We start from the raw sequence: 18,620 nt of genomic DNA, 5'->3' as shown, positions 1-18,620 counted from the left end.
AGTCTAGCTTAAAGATACGACACCGAACTTCCAGCGCAAGCGGAAAATTCGAAAGAAGACAAGCCGCAATTCCAGGCGGCATAAACATCATAGAGAGCGCAGATATGGATCCGAGGGAGGAATTTCAAGATCGAAGGGTAAGCCCTATAGAAGACCTGGAGCAGGTTCAAATTGGCGATCACCCACACCAGACAACCAGCTTGGGAACAGCGTTGCCCAGCGAGGAGAGGAGACAAATCATCAAAATCTTGAAGGATAACGCTGATCTATTCGCATGGAAGCCTTCAGATATGCCAGGGATTGACGAAGGGGTGATAACACATAAACTTTCAATATCACCCAGCACAAAACCAGTCTCCCAAAGAAAAAGGAAGGTGGGAGAAGAAAGACGAGTCGCTATAGCGGAAGAAGTAGAGAAGCTAAAGGAAGCCGGATTCATCGAAGAAATAAAATACCCCTCATGGTTGGCAAATGTCGTCATGGTGAAAAAGGCCAACGGAAAGTGGAGAATGTGCGTGGACTTCACAGATTTAAACAAGGCGTGTCCCAAAGATCCATATCCCCTACCCAACATAGACAGGTTAATTGATGGCGCCTCGGGGTGCAAGATGCTGAGTTTCATGGACGCCTACTCCGGATACAATCAAATAAAGATGAACCCCTCAGACGCCTGCCATACAGCCTTTATGTCGAACACCTGCAATTATTTTTACAACGTCATGCCTTTTGGATTGAAGAATGCGGGAGCAACATACCAAAGGTTGATGGACAGGGTTTTTGCCGAGCAAATAGGGAAGAACTTAGAGGTATATATCGACGACATGGTAGTAAAAACTTCCGAGGGAAGTCGCCATGATGATGATCTGTTGGACATCATGGGATCAGTAAGAAAGTACAACATGAGACTAAACCCAGCAAAGTGTTCCTTTGGAGTACAAGCCGAGAAATTCTTAGGGTTTATGCTCACCAGTAGAGGAATAGAGGCTAACCCCGAAAAATGCCAAGCCATCATAGACATGAGGAGCCCTACATCCGTGAAAGAAGTACAAACCTTGACAGGCAGAATAGCGGCACTATCCAGATTTCTATCATGTGCGGGCGAAAAGGGTTTCCACTTCTTCGCATCCCTTAGAAAAAATGAGAGATTCTCCTGGACACCAGAATGTGAAGAAGCCTTCAGACAACTAAAAGAGTTCCTAGCATCACCGCCCATCTTGACACGCCCATTACCAGGTAACACCCTTTACCTATATCTCGCAGTTTCGGATAGAGCTTTGAGTTCAGCTCTAGTTCAGGAAATAGAGGGCGAAGAAAAACCTATATATTTTGTAAGTAGAACCCTAAGGGGAGCAGAAACAAGGTATCAAAGAATAGAGAGGTTATCTCTCGTGGTAGTTGTCACAGCCAGAAAATTAAGGCAGTACTTTCAAAGCCACCAGGTAGTTGTTAGAACAGATTACCCTATCAAGAACGTCCTCCGAAAGCCAGACTTGGCAGGAAGGATGGTAGCGTGGTCCGTTGAATTATCAGAATTTGACATCACCTTCTCACGTAGAGGGGCCATTAAGTCACAAAGACTAGCTGATTTTGTATTGGAAATGTCTACTTCGCCAACAACAGAGAAAACGGCGTCTTGGACACTCTCAGTTGACGGGGCCTCCAATGTGCGAGGAAGTGGAGCCGGAATAGTACTGGAGGGACCAGATGGCATTATGATAGAACAATCACTACGTTTCGCCTTCAAAGCCAGCAACAACCAAGCGGAATACGAAGCTTTGATAGCAGGAATGAAGTTAGCAAGCGATATGGAGGTAAAAGAGTTAAGGGCCATGAGTGATTCCCAGCTGGTAACCAACCAAGTATCAGGGAAGTTTCAAACGAAGGAGCCGCAGTTAATCAAATACGTGGAAAGAGTTCAAAACCTAGCTAAGCATTTCGATTCTTTCGAATTAGTTTACGTTCCCCGCGAACAAAACATGAGAGCAGATCTATTGTCAAAGCTGGCGAGCACCAAAAAACCAGGAAGCCACAAAACCGTTATCCAGGAGACTATAAAAACTCCCAGCATCAGCGGGGAAGAGGTGATGATGGTAATAGAAGAAGAAGACTGGAGATCGCCCATTATCCGGTACCTCCAAAAGGATGAGCTCCCGAAAGAAAGGGAAAAGGCTTTTAAATTGAAGAAAATGGCGGCATGGTATTCAATGGTAGGGGATAAGCTATACAAAAGGGGATTTGCGTCCCCCCTCCTTTTATGCGTCAGTACCGAAGAAGCCAAGCGCATCATGTCTGAAGTACACGAGGGATCGTGTGGTAGTCATATCGGTTCAAGAGCATTAGCAGGAAAGATATTAAGAGCATGATTTTATTGGCCAGATATACATGATGATACCGCCATGTATGTAAGAAACTGTGACAAATGCCAAAGACACGCCAACCTGCATCACGTTCCGGGGGAGCCACTAAAGTCAGTATTATCCCCATGGCCCTTTTTCATGTGGGGTGTAGATATCGTTGGTCCATTTCCGGTTGGCTATAAACAAGCGCGATGGATCATCGTCGTCGTGGACTACTTTACAAAATGGATTGAAGCAGAACCGGTATCCAGCATCTCGGCGGAACAGGTAAAAATCTTTTATTGGAAGAAAATCATCTGCAGATTTGGACTGCCCAAGTATATCGTATCCGACAACGGTACACAGTTCGCCAGCGAAAAGGTCGTAGAGTTTTGTCGAAGCAAAGGAATCAAAAACACCTTTATATCAGTGGAGCATCCACAAGCTAACGGACAAGCAGAGTCAGCAAATAAGGTGATACTAAGAGCCTTAAAAAGGAGGCTAGATAGCAAAGGCGAAGCTTGGGTAGCCCACATCTCACCCATCCTCTGGTCGTATCACACCACTCCCCAATCCTCGACAGGAGAAGCGCCATTTACAATGGTCTATGGTTCAGACGCGATGATCCCGGTGGAAATAAATCCTCCTAGTTGGCGCAGAGAAACCACGACGCAGGAAGAGAACGACAGAGCTTTGGAAGAGAACCTAGACATGATCGAGGAAAGAAGAGAAAGAGCGCATTTCAGAGAATTCGCCATAAAGCAAAGGGCCGCTAGGCGTTATAATACGAGAGTCAAACAAAGGAGTTTTCAAGAGGGCGATCTAGTGCTGAAAAGACCTATGGGAAAGGATAAAGGAGGAAAGTTCGCGGCAAACTGGGAAGGCCCCTTTCGGGTGCAAGAAGCTTTCGAAGGAGGAGCATATCGTCTAGAGACCATGGAAGGAAGAATCCTCCCCAGGACGTGGAACGTAGCAAACTTAAAGTTCTACTACAGCTAATCGCGGGGCATCACGTTACTGGTGGAAGAATAAGTAAAACCATTCTCTTCTTTTAGCAATATTTTTAATGATGTATAAGAACCGTTTTCATAAATGAATAAAAAGACAATGAGACACTCTTTTCCCCTGTTTTGACTGGGGTTTTTATCGAGGCTCATTGAATTTCAAAATTCTAGTAGTTTTTATCTTCTTGCATATGTCAAAATATTTGCGTCAACCTGATTAAGTTACGGGCTCTGAATCAACGAAAATGGTTATCTCAAACTTGAGCTCTGAATCTTTATCAAAGATCAACTCAGATGTGAGCGCTGAACCATAAAACAAGGTTGCAAGGCCTTGGCGTTACCTGTAAGTCTTACGAGTTGGGTACGTCAGAAAAAGAAAAATTAAACAAGGTTGCAAGGCCTTGGCGTTACCTGTAAGTCTTACGAGTTGGGTACGTCAGAAAAAGAAAAATTAAACAAGGTTGCAAGGCCTTGGCGTTACCTGTAAGTCTTACGAGTTGGGTACGTCAGAAAAAGAAAAATTAAACAAGGTTGCAAGGCCTTGGCGTTACCTGTAAGTCTTACGAGTTGGGTACGTCAGAAAAAGAAAAATTAAACAAGGTTGCAAGGCCTTGGCGTTACCTGTAAGTCTTACGAGTTGGGTACGTCAGAAAAAGAAAAATTAAACAAGGTTGCAAGGCCTTGGCGTTACCTGTAAGTCTTACGAGTTGGGTACGTCAGAAAAAGAAAAATTAAACAAGGTTGCAAGGCCTTGGCGTTACCTGTAAGTCTTACGAGTTGGGTACGTCAGAAAAAGAAACAGCAGAGAAAGGCGAGATTATCAACACCGCCAGAAGAAGCTTATACATAACCAAAGCAGGCGATTCATTATAACGCCAAAAGACAACAGGTATAAAGTTATTTGTATCAATTTACAATTATTATAGAAAGTCGAAGATGTCGCAGGTGCAAGGACAAAGTTTCCTAGACGAGAACGACAGAAGGCGTTACCTCACAACGTAATGCAAAATTCATCCGCAAAATTATGAAGAAAGAAGATCATTGCAAATAAAGAAATTAATAGAAACCCGATAAAGGGTAAATTGTTCAAGCCACGAAGGGGCATACAAATAGTTACAAAAGCCACATAAGGGCAGAATTAAATTCATTACAAACAAGGTCAAATCATTCACTGGGAGGTACATAGGGAACGAGCTTTCCATCAATGATCTGGTTCATCGCATCAGCTTCAGCTAAGCGCTTGGCGTCGAGGTCTGGGAAAAGAAGCTTGACTTGCTCAAGGGCATAGGCGAAGCCTTCCTCGTACTGGTTGGCAGCATACAGTTGAAGCTCCTTCACGTCAGTTTCCAACCTCTCCTTCTCTTCGCCCAAGGTCCCCACGGAGAACACCGCTGCATCTTTCTCTTTAGAAAGCTTAGAAATCATCTCATCTTGAGCAGCAGCATTCTCTTTGAGCTTGGTCTCGGAGGCGGCATAACTTTCCTTAACCTTCGCCAGCTTATCCTCATACTTCTTCTTCAACCTCTCCGCCTCGCCCTCCTGGCTCTCCTTCAGCTTCCTGATATCCTCCTCCAGCTTGGTCTTGGTCTCGGAATATTTCTTCTCAATATCAGCAAGATGGTCATCAACGACCTTCACCTTCCGTTTTGCCTCTTGGACCTCCTGCTCCTGCCGATTCGTCAGCAAATAGTTGAGAAGAGTACCTTTTACCTCATACTCCAGGGCTTTTCTCCTCAAGTCTTCAGTGGGAGTGTTAGTAAAGCGAGTCATATCGCCAACCATAGTCACCCCCCTCTCAATAAACTTGAGGGGATCGAAGGAAGTCCAAGAAAGAGGAGCAGCGGCTTCAGTATCTTTAGATGAAGGCTGAGTAGAACTGGAAGCTTTGCCTTTGCCTTTGTCAGCGTCCCCAGCTGGTTGGCTAGTCTTCTCAGTTTTTTGTTTTTTAGGAGGAGGAACGACACCCTCGGATCCCGTCACTTTAGCAGCAGCCTTTCCTGGGATCTCAACAGGGATGCGCCCATCATGCTTTTTCTTGCTCCGTCCCTCTTTAGCTCCAGCCTCTTCCACTTGTAGCTGCTTCAGAGGGTCGGTAACGCCAGCAGCAGGATTGGCTTTTTGTTGACGAGCTTTTGCCAAGAACGCCAGTCTTTCTTCATTTGAAATGGTCCTCATTCTTTCTGAAAAGATAAAGGAATCAGAAAAACACAAGTTAGTAATAAGGCGAGATCAACATTAAACAAAAAATAAAAACACACAAAGGGAAAACAAAAGAAATATGCATATATGCCAAGTTCATCACTTACGTAAATACTCTGTCAAAGCTTCACTATTACCCTCACATCTAAGGATATCAGCAGTGTCCATAAGAGCAAAAGAATCAAGAAAGTGGCCAATATCCTGCTCAAAGTCACTCAAAGTCTCAAAGATGGTTCCCTTGATAAGCCTAGGGTTGTCAGTCCAGTAGAAAGGGAATAAGGGATCTCCTATCTCATCATACATTAGATCTGGAAGTTGGTCGCTACTGCGAACCCTAAAGAAGGAGTCCTTGAAGCCTTTGAAGTTGGAGGCATACAGACTCAGGAGGCGATGATTGGGTTGACTACTAAGAGAAACCATAGTCTGGGGTTTTAGGTTCTTAATATGGTAAAAACAGAAGAAAACACCAATCGAGGGTGCCAGTTCAAAACCTAGGCACATCACCTCGAAGGCTTTTACGAAGGCCCAGCTATTAGGATGAAGTTGAGTGGGGGCGACATTGAGAACCCTCAACATCTCCGCCTCGAAAGAAGTAAAAGGAAGCCAGAGGTTTAGAGGTTGGATCACGCCAGTGTAGAGGTAAAAGTAATCCGGCGGGGTGTCGTTCTTGAAAAAGACAAACTCATCTTCTCGGACAGGCTCAGTGATGATAGACTCCTCATGTTTGGACTCTGTAAGTCTGACGGCTTTCCTAAAGCTCATCACCATCTCCGCACTAGTGTATTTTGAAGGAACTTCCATGGTGACGGGAGTATAGCCAGCAACCACCAAATCTCGGCAAGGGTTTTTCCGCTTTCTTGTGAAAGAGGAAGGGGAAATTATGACACAATCGCTATCACTACCGCTACTACTATCGCTATCACTATCACTATCGCTACTGCTTCCAACATCAAAACCCCATAACTCCGAATAAAATCCCCAGCTATTGAGAACGCCGTTTGCCCTAGTATAATGGGCGCGAACTTGTCGCGCCCACTCAAGGTAACCAGGAGAAGAGGCCGAGATTCTCCCCTCATTCTCATCTAATCCCTCAGGATAACCATTCTCTAAAACCTATGAATTAGGGTTTTTCTCCTTTGAGCGAAACTAAATCAAGGAAAAGAGAAAAGGTACGAAATAAAATACCTTACGGGTAACACTTCAAAGCCGAGAGGAACGGACGTCTTTAAATGAAGACGATTGAGAAGCTCTACCGAAGGTTGGAGAGGAAGAAAAGAAGCTCTACCGAAGTTATGAAAAGGAAGACAAGTGGATAGAACTAGGTTAGAAGTTGCAAAAGAAGTAGAAGAAAAGAAAAGAGCAAAACTCCCTATTTATAAACTTCAGTCCTAACGTCGATTCGAAGTTATAAGGTTCGAACGAGTAGTGTCATGCGAGTCGTCGGATCACGTACGTGTCAAAGCGCGCATCTCAAGAGTAAATCATGGAAGATTTATCGTCAGATATTTAAATACCACGCCCACAGGTGAGGTAACTACCTATAACGCCTTTGAAGGAAGGGCCACGCCAGGACACATTATCTCGCCAAAAAAGCAAAAACTTGATTCGCCTTTGGGGCGCAACAAAGATATCCAAAACAACGCCCAACGAGAAAAAGCCAAAAATCAAGGAAAAGCAAGACATAAAATAAAGCAAAGACAAGACATAAAGTAAGGCATTCCACTCAAGGCAAGAAAAGAAATCTTTATTAATAGCAGGGGGTACAGAGTACAACGAGAAGAAATAGAGGCTACAAACAAAGGACCAGTCCCTAAATCCTATCAATCAGACTCTGAATCCTTCTGCTCTGGCTCAGCGAAGGTCAACTTGGATTCGGCAGAAGCGCGAGAGCCTTCTTCCTCACTTGACGAAGAAGCACGAAGCTCAGGAGGGATATAGGTTTCCAAGAACGAAGCATAATCATCATCCGTGCTACCAGAATCAGAAGTGTCAGAGGAAAGGACAATAACCTCCACCTCCTTGACCTCTTTCGACCGGCGGGAGCGAGTGGAGTTAGAGGTAGAAACCTCAACTCTTTTCTTCCTCCGCTGAGACGGTGCGTTTTTTTCAACAGGTTTTTTCGCGTTGTTATTTTCCATTATAAAGATTCGGAACGAGTTGATGAAAAAACGGGTGATGAAAGGTGATATTTATAGTATAACTCTAAAGCCTTAAACTTCGTTATTAACGACAGTAATTAATGCTGGGACGGTCGCAACCACCATGCTTTGACTGCCTTGAAAAGGAGTCACGTTCATATTCCCAAGGAGTCAAAAATTTGACCCACCAAAGCCAAGGAAGGCAACAAGGGAAGGCGATGCTAAGGGAAAGGAAGGAATAACATGTAAGAAAGAAAAAACTGCTTGGAATTATAAATTTTATCAAGAGATACAACGGAATTCAAAGGTTCGTTAAAGGAAAACAACGGAAACAAAATACATGAAAGAAAATACTGAAAAATTCCAAAGTACATAAGCAACTACGAACATCAAAAACAAGATATAAATGGAACAAGCAGAAACTTCATGGTATAGCAGAACTTCCTAATCCGTCAGCATCAACAATGGCGATACGATGCATCTCCTCCAATGCACGTTTCACCCTCTTCGCCTTCACCAGGTTCTCCTCAATAGGCTTCAAATCCTCTTTCAGCTCGCTTTGTTTGTCCAGAAGGTCCACCAAAGAATGGCGCCGGGTAATTAACTTAGCAACGTCATCCCTAATCTCGCCTTGAAGAGCCCTCTTCCTCTTCACCAGCGGCTTCATCTCCTTATTTAGCATCGCCAGACGATCATCCACTCTGCGCTCCTCACTGAAGCATATCCCCAAGATTTCCTCCTGCACACCCATAGTCTCTTTCGTAATTTCTATCTGGCTGTCAACAGCTTCAGTGACTTCGGCATGGCACTCCTTCACATTTTCCACAGCAATCACAAAGGATACACTATCCTTCAGTTCCTTCTCCAAACGTAACACACTATCAAGAAAGCGTTTCTCCTCCTTGGTTAGCCTCCAGCAATAATCGTTCAGCTCTTTGACGAACTCTGAGAACTCACCAAAATCATCCATCAAGTCCTCCGTGCTTAGGGTCAACATACGCCGGAGCCGCTTAATGACGGGGGAAGCCGGGGATTGACCACATTCGAAAGAAGGATTTTTGGGAGACATAACTCTGAAAGGAAAGCTTAGAATTTTGCAGGTAAGAAGGGATGAACTAATTATTTCATCAAAGTCCCACTTTTATAGACGAAGAATCTCATCGTGGCAGCAGCAGGTGGGGAAACGGTTAATGAGAGTTGCTCATGAACGTAAGAACGTGCGCCAGAGAGTGGGAGAGAAACGCGGTATATCACGCGCCAAGAATTATGGAGGGAAATTCGAATTGTACTTAAGCATTTCATTCCTACGGATCTCATGCTTGGGGGGCTGTGGACTGGGCAATGGGCTTAAAGGCAAAATCAAACTAGCCCAATTAATATGAGAAAGGAAACAGGCCCAAAACAATTAAATTCTAAACGTCCATTTGGCGATATAAGGCCTTGGCGAGGTAGGTGATGACGGATAACGCCCATAAGACGGATTTGCATACGATAATAAAATATCTTCATCCTTCCCTGCCTTAGCGATTAACTTGGGAATGAAGAAACCAACTCCTTGAAACTGCCATGGCTTGGAGACCAAGGTTTTATTCCTACTTTCACGCTGCATCACCGGAAAAGGCGCTGAAGACCGGATTGTAGGAACCCTAGCTTGGAGAAGAAGGCTTTAATGGTCTATAAATAGTTTCATATTTTCATCTGTAAAGGGATCGAATTCTGACTTATAAAACTCCCAGGGTTGTTGGGATTGAACTGAGTGTAATCACACCATTTAATCAATAATACAAACCCCCTTGTTTTTTACCAGAACAGTTTCCTAATTATGCGATCTTGGTCCCCCTTGTTTCAAACGAGCGATTTTAGTCCCCACACTTGACCCCTTTTGCATTTTTTGATCTCTGTTAACTATTTTGACAAAAAAAAATTGTTGACATGAAATTTTTTGACACATGTCTAAATTATATTGGACAACTTATAAATATTTTTTAAATTGTTTTTTTTTAAAAAAAAACAAGAAAAGATTACGTGAGTTTTTTTTCCTTATAATTTGGGATGAAGGGAGTAGTTTACAATTTTTTTTTACAAAAATTAATACTTTACGGATAATGATATTATAATACATGTGATAAGTTAAAATAAATTTTTTTGACATAAAAATAATTTTAATAATATGAAATTCTAGCCGATGCTTGACATGGATGTCCAAACTAGTTAGAATTAAAAACAAAATATCTCACCAAAAAATAATAATAAATTTTCATGTGATTGTTTTTATTGGATGAATATTTATGCCAAGTCTACAGTGAAATAGTTGTAAAAAAAAAAATCTATGGTAAATAGTCTTTTATTATGCACAAGTCGTGAATACTATATAATAAATACTAATTTTACAAAATTCACATTTGAATTTAAAGTTTATACATCAACTATATTTTTTTTTCAAGAAATTAAAAATCATTTTGATATTATTGAAATCGATCAAAATTAACGGTTTATTGAATATTTCTCAATAACATAAATAATTTTCAATTTCACAACTCTGCGTTAAACTCCCCTGTTTGTTCTGCGACCAAAATCCAAACATTGACGGAGTTTACAACAAAACCCTTCAAACCCCAAAATCTAAATTGCGTTAAAGTTCACAACTTGGATCTCACATTACATAGTTAGTCATAACTTCATTGTTCCCACCAAAAATCTCATTATGGCCATGGTTTTCAAGTCAATGGCTGCTTCATCTGTGAGACAATCTACTACTATATTTGTAAACCCTTTGAATCACCGTGTTTCAAATCTTGGATTTTGTTACAAGGGAGAACAGAAATGGAAAAATGGGTTTAAGGTTTCAGCAACAGTGGAATTGGGTGTTGAGGGTTTAAAAAGAACAACAAGCAATGTTGTTGTTCCATTGGAAGGAGGAACTTTGGGTTTGGATATGGTTTCAGAAGGAGATTTAATGGTGAAGGGTTTTAAAGGGTTGAGGAAAACAAAGCTTGTTTGCACTGTTGGTCCTGCTTGTAGTTCATTGGAGGATTTAGAGAAATTGGCATTGGGAGGAATGAATGTTGCAAGGCTTAATATGTGTCATGGTACTAGAGAATGGCACCGTGATGTTATTAGGAAGATTAAGAAGTTGAATGAGGAAAAGGGTTTTTCTGTTTCTGTTATGATTGATACTGAGGGTAGTCAGATTCATGTTGTTGATCATGGAGCACCTTCCTCGGTTAAAGTTGAGGTAAACTTACTTAGTGCATGTTTGGTTCTATGCTGGCAAAATTTGATTTTGAATGAATTGATTTTGTAAAATTGATTAAAAGCGAGTTTAATGTGAGGGGTTTATATTTTTGATACATTTATTAAAAGTGAATTGAACAATAAATTTGAATGTACAAATCACGTTTGAGTCAAAAGCTACAAATAGTAGTTTCAAATTAGAATCGGTTAGATAATAGGGCTTTAAGTATCAGATGGGGCTTGTTCAAAAAAAAAGTATCAGATGGGATCAGAGCCTCCTCCACCATCCGCTGGGTCGCCTGCTATTAGGTTTCTGATCGGGCCTTCCACTATTTATATCCGTGCCCCAAGCTCAATAGCACTGAGCGCGAGGGGGTGTGTTGCGTGATAACCTGAATATATGTTTATAAAGTATCCTCACCTTACAAGCCGGTTTTGTAGGGATGAGTTAAACCCAACTCTCAATTCTATGAGAATCTGTTATGCTGGCAAAGTGAATTCTATACAAGACATTCGGCATATGTTTTTTTGACATTTAGTTTATGATAGACTTGTTTGAGTTTGTATTTGAAGTGGGAATTTTGCAATCTTTGTTTGTATTTCAGGAAGGTTCAATTTGGTTGTTTACAGCTGATAAATATGAGGGTTCTCGTCCATTGACATTTCAAGCAAACTATCCAGGTTTTTCCGAAGGTAGTAATATTTTGCAGAATGAGTGAGGAATCCACCTGTTCTTTTTATTATCCAATGAATATACGTGTTATTATGCATTCTAAGAGAATTCTGAATTTGGTTAATGGTTGTCAGGCATTGAAGTAGGTGATGAACTTGTTATTGATGGTGGAATGGCATGCTTTGTAGTCACTGAAAAAATCGGAAAAGATTTGCATTGTAAGTGCACAGATGCTGGTCTTTTCTTACCTGGAGCCAAATTTAGTTTCTGGAGAGACGGAAAGCTTGTAAGGAGGAATTACAATCTCCCTACAGACCGTACTCTATCAACTAAGGTACATTTTGCAGCGAGCCTCTTATTTACCGCACTTATTTAATAAAGATCATGCATGATAAATTTTGTACTGTGAAGTTTCGAATATTGCTTCTTAGAATCATTCTAAAGAGCAGGAAGAACTATTGGACATTCCTGCAATTACCACAAACTCAATTATTTTGTTCAAATCCAAGTAAATGTTGCAAAAAAAATCCCTTTTACAGTAGTACTAGTAGAATTGCTTTTGTAGAATTTTGATCGTCAAAATAATCAGTATAATATACTGAGAAGCTACATTGCTACAATTTTTTTGAGTGGCTATGGACTTCAAATCATTCCCTGATATGTGTTATCGTTTAAACTTATCTGCAGGATTGGGCTGACATTAACTTTGGTATAGCTGAGGGTGTTGATTTTTTTGCCCTATCCTTTGTCAACCATGCCGACTCTGTTAAGGATTTAAAGAAATACCTCTCTGGTAAATCAACCAAGTAAGGAAGCATAAATTCGCCGAATAGTCATTTATGCAGTTTATAAACATAATTTAGCCTATTGTTCCTTTGGAAGATGCTGATGTGTTTTCTTCTGTATAAGTGCTTTAATTCAAAGTTATGTTAACACAAATTAAGAGTGGTAAATGATGTTTTCAGATCCATAAAAGTAGTGGCAAAGATAGAAAGCTTAGAATCCCTTCATAATCTGGAGGAAATAGTGAAAGCTTCGGACGGAATCATGGTAGCTCGTGGTGACCTTGGAGTCGAAATACCACTTGAACAGATTCCTACAGTCCAGGAGGATATAATTAACATTTGCAGACAACAGAATAAGCCAGTGATTGTAGCTTCTCAGCTTCTTCAGTCAATGGTTGAGTATCCAACTCCAACTCGTGCCGAGGTAAAAAACAATTTATACATCCAGGATGATCTAACTCATAAACCTAGATCAGAATTCCTATATATGGTAACAATTTTTCAATTTGAAAACTTAGTACCTACTTACCTATTACAATAATCTTTGCTTTTATGGAATACTAGGTAGCCGATGTTTCTGAAGCGGTTCGACAGTATGCCGATGCTTTGATGTTATCTGCCGAGTCAGCTATTGGTTCATTTGGACAGAAAGCATTGGCAGTGTTGGATATGACTAGTAGTAGAATGGAATCATGGAGTAGGGAGGAAAACAGACAAAGTCTTCTCGATCACCATAAACTTGGAGCATCATTGCCAGATTGCATCACTGAGCAAATATGCAATTGTGCTGTTGAAATGGGTACTTCACATTCTTTCTTGCAATATGTGATTATATAAGTGCATGTTTGGATTCACTTTTGGAGAATCTAGATTGTGCAGTGTGACTGTATGTAATAGCCAATCAATTTTGGCTTCACTTTATATTCAACTCACTTTTAGACAATCAATTTTACATAATCAATTAATTCAAAATCAAATTTTGTCACTGTAAAGTCAAACAGACAATTAACCTTGTTGATATGAAATCTGCATAAGCAAATTATTGAAACTTACCCTTTTTGTGTTTGTCTGTCTGTCTGCAGCCAATAAACTTGGTGTGGATGCAATCTTTGTGTACACAAAGCATGGATACATGGCATCATTACTATCACGCAACCGACCAGATCCTCCCATCTTTGCTTTCACCGATGACGAGAGTACTCGAATGGCTCTAAATTTGCAATGGGGTGTTGTACCACTTCTTGTTGATTTATCAGATGATGCTGAATCCAACATCTCAAAATCAGTTCAGCTTATGAAATCCAAAGGGTTGATCAACAAAGGAGATGTTGTTCTAGTGGTCTCAGATGTTGCTCCAACACGTTCAACTCCAATGGCTCTCCAATCAATTCAGGTTAAGACCATTATCTAGAATGCATGGCTGCAAAAAATATTGAAAAGACATGTGTCTCTTTGTATTTTCTTGGCTTGGAGGTAGGATATTGTTGTTATTGTATTCCTAGTTTGTTGTCCTTATATGACAATACAATTATGTTATTTGAACATCAAAATACAGACACAACGTTGTATATGTTTATCTTTATTTCTTTTAGTATCTTGTATCAAAATTTAATTCACAGTCAAAATCGTAGTTGATCTAACTACACAATCAACCACAATTTCACAGTTTTGAACGTGATTTAAATTAACCATCTATTCAAATTCAACCGATTCAATCACAATTTTACATGTGATTAATCAAGCCGCACGTATAAGAAAAATTAGGTGTACATGAAAACATTTTTGTTACAAGTATGGTTTTGAAGTCAAGAAATGCTGATTTTACAGTCCACTAATATGTGGTAGTTATGACTGATATGTGTCAACTTTGATGATGAATGAAGTAGAAAAGGGTTTGTTCCCACTTTCCACATGGTTTTTGATATATATGGCTATGTATATCTCTTCCTTTCTTGTTACATATGTTACTATACTCAAGATAAGGACAATTAGGCCTAAGTTTGATCAAGAACAAAAGGGTTAGGTGATGATAATTAATCCCTATGTAAATTAAGCCTATAACTCCAAGGTGGGTGGTGAAAAGTTACATCAATTGAAATTGTCTTTTGAGGATATTTATCAAAGACAAACTGAGCAGTATTTGATTTTAAATTCATGTTTGAATAGAGACAAAGCAATAGAGACATAAAAAATGGCATTCAATTTGATCCCTCGTAATAGATTAATTTCACTGTTATTAAAAAATACTTATAAGTAAAAGTTTAGATGACAATACAAGTTTGAATCCATACCGTAAACTAAACATCTCTGTGGAACTATAAAGATCATTCCCTCGAATTTTATGTAATTCAAATGAGTGACAAATAATTTTCATAAATTTTAACGTTGTTCAATTCATATTTAAATCATTAATCTTGCAACTCTTTAAAAAAAATGCTTGAAACTTTTTTTTTTGGTAAGGGCTTAAAAATATAATTTCTGATAGTAAAAATTGCGCATTCTATCATTACTCAAAAATTCAAAAAATTAATTTTTTAAGGCATACTACTAATTACCTCCATTTGTAAATTTCTTAATAGTGTTAAGCACAACAAAAAGAATAAGAAAAATAATAAAACGTCACAATTTCCCCCCCGGATTTTTGTAGAAAGAACAGAATAATTGGAAATTATAAGAAAAAATAAAACAAAAAAGAATAAAATAAAACAAAAAATCATGATTACTATAAATTTGTATTGTACATGTTGTCACGTCTTCTACTCTTCTTTGGTTCTTTTATAGCCACAAACTAGACCGACACAGGCGCACGTTAGTCACTGTTACTTGTTTCTTACTAAACTACGCCTCTTCAGCTTCTGAATTCTCTACTCTCCACTTGCTTGTTCCTCTAGAAGAAAGTAAAACAAGTGTTTTGAAACTTTCTCTGCTACCAAACCATTTTCTTCTTCTCTCTTATGGCGTCTTTGAGACCCACTCTCTCTCAACTTTCACTTTCTCAATCCAATTTTCCAAGAAATTCTACATGGAGTAATCACTCTCAACACTGCTTTTTTCACAAAAGGATTGTAAAGTTACAAAATTTCAACTCTTTTAGGGTCTGCTGTAAATCTCAAGATACTCAACAGAACAAAAATAATGGCAAGTTTCTTTTTTTGCTTATAATAGTAATGATTTTAGTTTACTATTTTTTTTTGTTTATAATAGTAATGATTTTAGTTTACTATGATTATTGTTAATTTGAAACAATTAAGAATATTTTAAAAAATTCTTGCTCTTTTTGTATCATGATGGATGGATTATATATATAGCAAACAATTGTTAAAATGTTTTTTTTAATAGATATTTTTTAATTTATTTTATGTGTTGGCCTTTATTGGTACTTGAATATAATAAATACTCATGAGATGGAGCTTGATGAGTTCACATAATATTTGGATGGTATATCTCAACAGCCAACACTTAGGCCCTTCATGTCTTGATTTTCAAGAAAAGCGTGTTATTATGTTTTGGCAAGATAAGTAGATACTAACCAAGTAATTGTGCTCAAGTGGTTAATGAGCTATCTCTGGGACGAACCGTTTGGAAGAACCCGAGTTTGATTCCTGGTAGGAACAATTCTTGGTTAGACTTTACTTATCTTGCAGTCAAACACTGCATCATCGGGCCCTTCACCTGGGAACCGGAGGGTTAAAACCAAAAAAGATAATTATATATGTTCGAGAAATAGGTTAGATTCTAAATGCATGTTTAGATTGACAGTGACTTTGACATAATCACGGCTGATAAAAGTTACACTTTGGAGTTTCAACAAAATCAATGGCGCAGTGATTTCAGCAAGCTTACATAGTGATTAAATAAAACATCAAATGACTAACTTTGCCTTTTGGTGGCTTCACACCACTACTACTATTTGTATTGATTTTCAGGAGAAGAGCCTCCAGAGTCATTATTTTTGAAGGAGTTGAAGAGGAGGGGTATGACCCCTACATCATTGCTTGAGGATTACAAGCAAACCAATTATGGAGTTGATGAAGAGGCTTTTGTGAATGAAGAAGATAGAGGTTCTCCGAACAGAAAAGCGGTGTCAACCAATGTAGAGAGGGGTTTAGAGAATCAGAGGGAACGGTCTATGGCGCTCAACAGTGAAGGTCTTGAGGTTGATTCATTGTTGACTTTCCTTCAATTATAGTTTTTGCAATTGAAACCACAAAACTTGATCTGACTGTTAAATTCAAATATTAGTAGGAAAACTTTGATACTTAACATCATGTTCTGATGTTTGGAACTTTAAGGTTCCGATGGTTTCCGTAAAGAACAAGTTAGAGATTTAAATAACTTTCAAAATAAAGTTTGTATGTCATCAGTTTTCCAATACAGAGTTAACATAAGATATCCATCCCTAGAGATAAATATGATTTCATAAGTTAAATTCTAATGAATATTATTTCTTGCCTCTTCTAGATAGCTTTGCTTAGAGAATGACTTGAAGTGTTTTACCTTATCTGTCATGTAGTAAATAATTCTTCTTCGTGACTTGAGAGAGTAGTATGCTGGTTGAAATTTTGAAGTTTTCCATTCTCAATCACCATCACAGAAATACAGCATCCATGCTGCTTATGAACGATTGAAGTAATTGTTTGGAACTAAATTGGGGAGAAGTGACAAATAGACATTAATTATTTTGAGAAAACAATGAGCATATACTAAAGAATGAGATGGTAGCAATTGCAGCACTGCAAATTTTATGAAGAGTCTTTTGTCTGATAGAAACTAACAAAATAAAGTGTCCCCGAATCATAAATGATAGTGTAATTTATGTAATTGAGATGTAATACTAACATCTATTTGAACTTTTTTTTAGTGATAGTCATCAGAAATTACTTACATATTTATCCATTTCAGGGCTTGGTACCTCGAGCTAAACTTCTATTGACACTTGGAGGAACATTCTTCTTGGCATTTGGACCGTTGATCCTCATAACTGTGGCATTCTTTTCTGCTCTTTACTTTGTAAGCTCTTCTTCTATCACCTTATGTGATGTGTAATGTTTTATGACCGTTATGTTTCCACGTAAAGTATTCTCTATATAGTGCGCATATTATGATAAGTTAACATGAATTTTCTTTCAACTGTAGACTTATTTTTTATCGAAGTGAATAACAATTTGATGGAGAAACAGAACCTAACCGATAAATTATGAAAACTATGACTCTATAACATATAGGCTATATCCTCAGCTTCCTTTTACAAAAATGTATATTCTCTCTTATAATAGTTGGTCATTGTAATATAGTTCAGAAGCAATGTTGGAACTTGCGTATCTAATACCGATTTTGTGTCTGTTGTTTTGCAAACTTATAAAAGATTTAATGTGTACAATTGCTTTTGTACATCCAATTCTTGGTAGCAGGTACTTCATTTCATCATGCTGAACCTTGCGATCTTTGCTATTATGGTTTTGTATTTAACATTAAAAACAAACTTTACACAGCATGAAATCTTGACAAGTTGTCAATTGATTTTTCCCGGAAATAAATATATTTTCTCTTTGCATCATGTTGGTCTTACACAAAGCTTTGCTTTTGTTCTTCCAGCCTCATCCATTTTTCTTTTTATCACGTCTGTTTGTTCGTGTATTATAGAACATTGATGGATTGAATCTGTTTTTGTGGCAGTATTTTGGACCGAGTTTTGTCCACGACGGAAGCAAGATGTCACTATCACCACCACAATATGTGGACCCTTATGCACTCTTAGAAGATGAAAGGATATCTCAGATAGCGCCTCGACTAAACTAAAGGCAACATCACACGTACTTTACTCTTAGGAACCTATAGTCACATATATTGAATTTCAGTTTTACTTGGCTTCTGTTGATTTAGTTCCTTTGTAAAATATATCATCCAGATTCCAGGGAAAACTTGTTATCTATTTTGCAGCCATCATTGACACAATTCTTTACATGTGTCTTTTGCATTTTGCATATATGTTCTGTATAGTTTTATTTAAATCTAAATGAAAGCCTTATTAAAAGCAGCATTACTCTTGATATTTTTATTTTCAATTTAGATTTTAAATTTGCTTGGATTAAGTTGCAAATCAAATGAAGTACATATATTGTCATAAGAAAAATTTCATACAAAACCATAATCAATTTCAATAAATCAAACATGAAGATCGACTATGTAGCTACACAGATACCGTACAAATACACGCGTTTTATTTTGCTAAAACTACACGCGATTTATTC

General features: G+C 38.7%; 2 protein-coding genes across 2 annotated transcripts; both read left to right on the top strand.

Moving 5' to 3' along the window:
- Window positions 1–10,189: 10,189 nt before the first annotated feature.
- On the top strand, window positions 10,190–13,960 carry LOC123882124 (pyruvate kinase isozyme A, chloroplastic-like). The gene is made up of 7 exons (XM_045930931.1): window positions 10,190–10,912; window positions 11,517–11,604; window positions 11,719–11,918; window positions 12,272–12,390; window positions 12,550–12,793; window positions 12,934–13,168; window positions 13,452–13,960. The coding sequence occupies exons 1-7, from the start codon at window positions 10,382–10,384 to the stop codon at window positions 13,778–13,780; spliced, it is 1,746 nt and encodes a 581-aa protein (XP_045786887.1). The 5' UTR covers window positions 10,190–10,381; the 3' UTR covers window positions 13,781–13,960.
- A 1,167-nt stretch (window positions 13,961–15,127) lies between these two features.
- Window positions 15,128–18,404, top strand: LOC123882116. The gene is made up of 4 exons (XM_045930919.1): window positions 15,128–15,507; window positions 16,296–16,525; window positions 17,272–17,379; window positions 18,046–18,404. The coding sequence occupies exons 1-4, from the start codon at window positions 15,324–15,326 to the stop codon at window positions 18,166–18,168; spliced, it is 645 nt and encodes a 214-aa protein (XP_045786875.1). The 5' UTR covers window positions 15,128–15,323; the 3' UTR covers window positions 18,169–18,404.
- The last annotated feature ends 216 nt before the right edge of the window (window positions 18,405–18,620 follow it).

This window comes from Trifolium pratense, linkage group LG1 (assembly GCF_020283565.1).
Source record: "Trifolium pratense cultivar HEN17-A07 linkage group LG1, ARS_RC_1.1, whole genome shotgun sequence".
NCBI classification, from domain to species: Eukaryota; Viridiplantae; Streptophyta; class Magnoliopsida; order Fabales; family Fabaceae; genus Trifolium; species Trifolium pratense.
The sequence above is the reverse complement of the archived record's forward strand: the minus strand, read 5'-3'. Positions and strand labels throughout refer to the sequence as shown.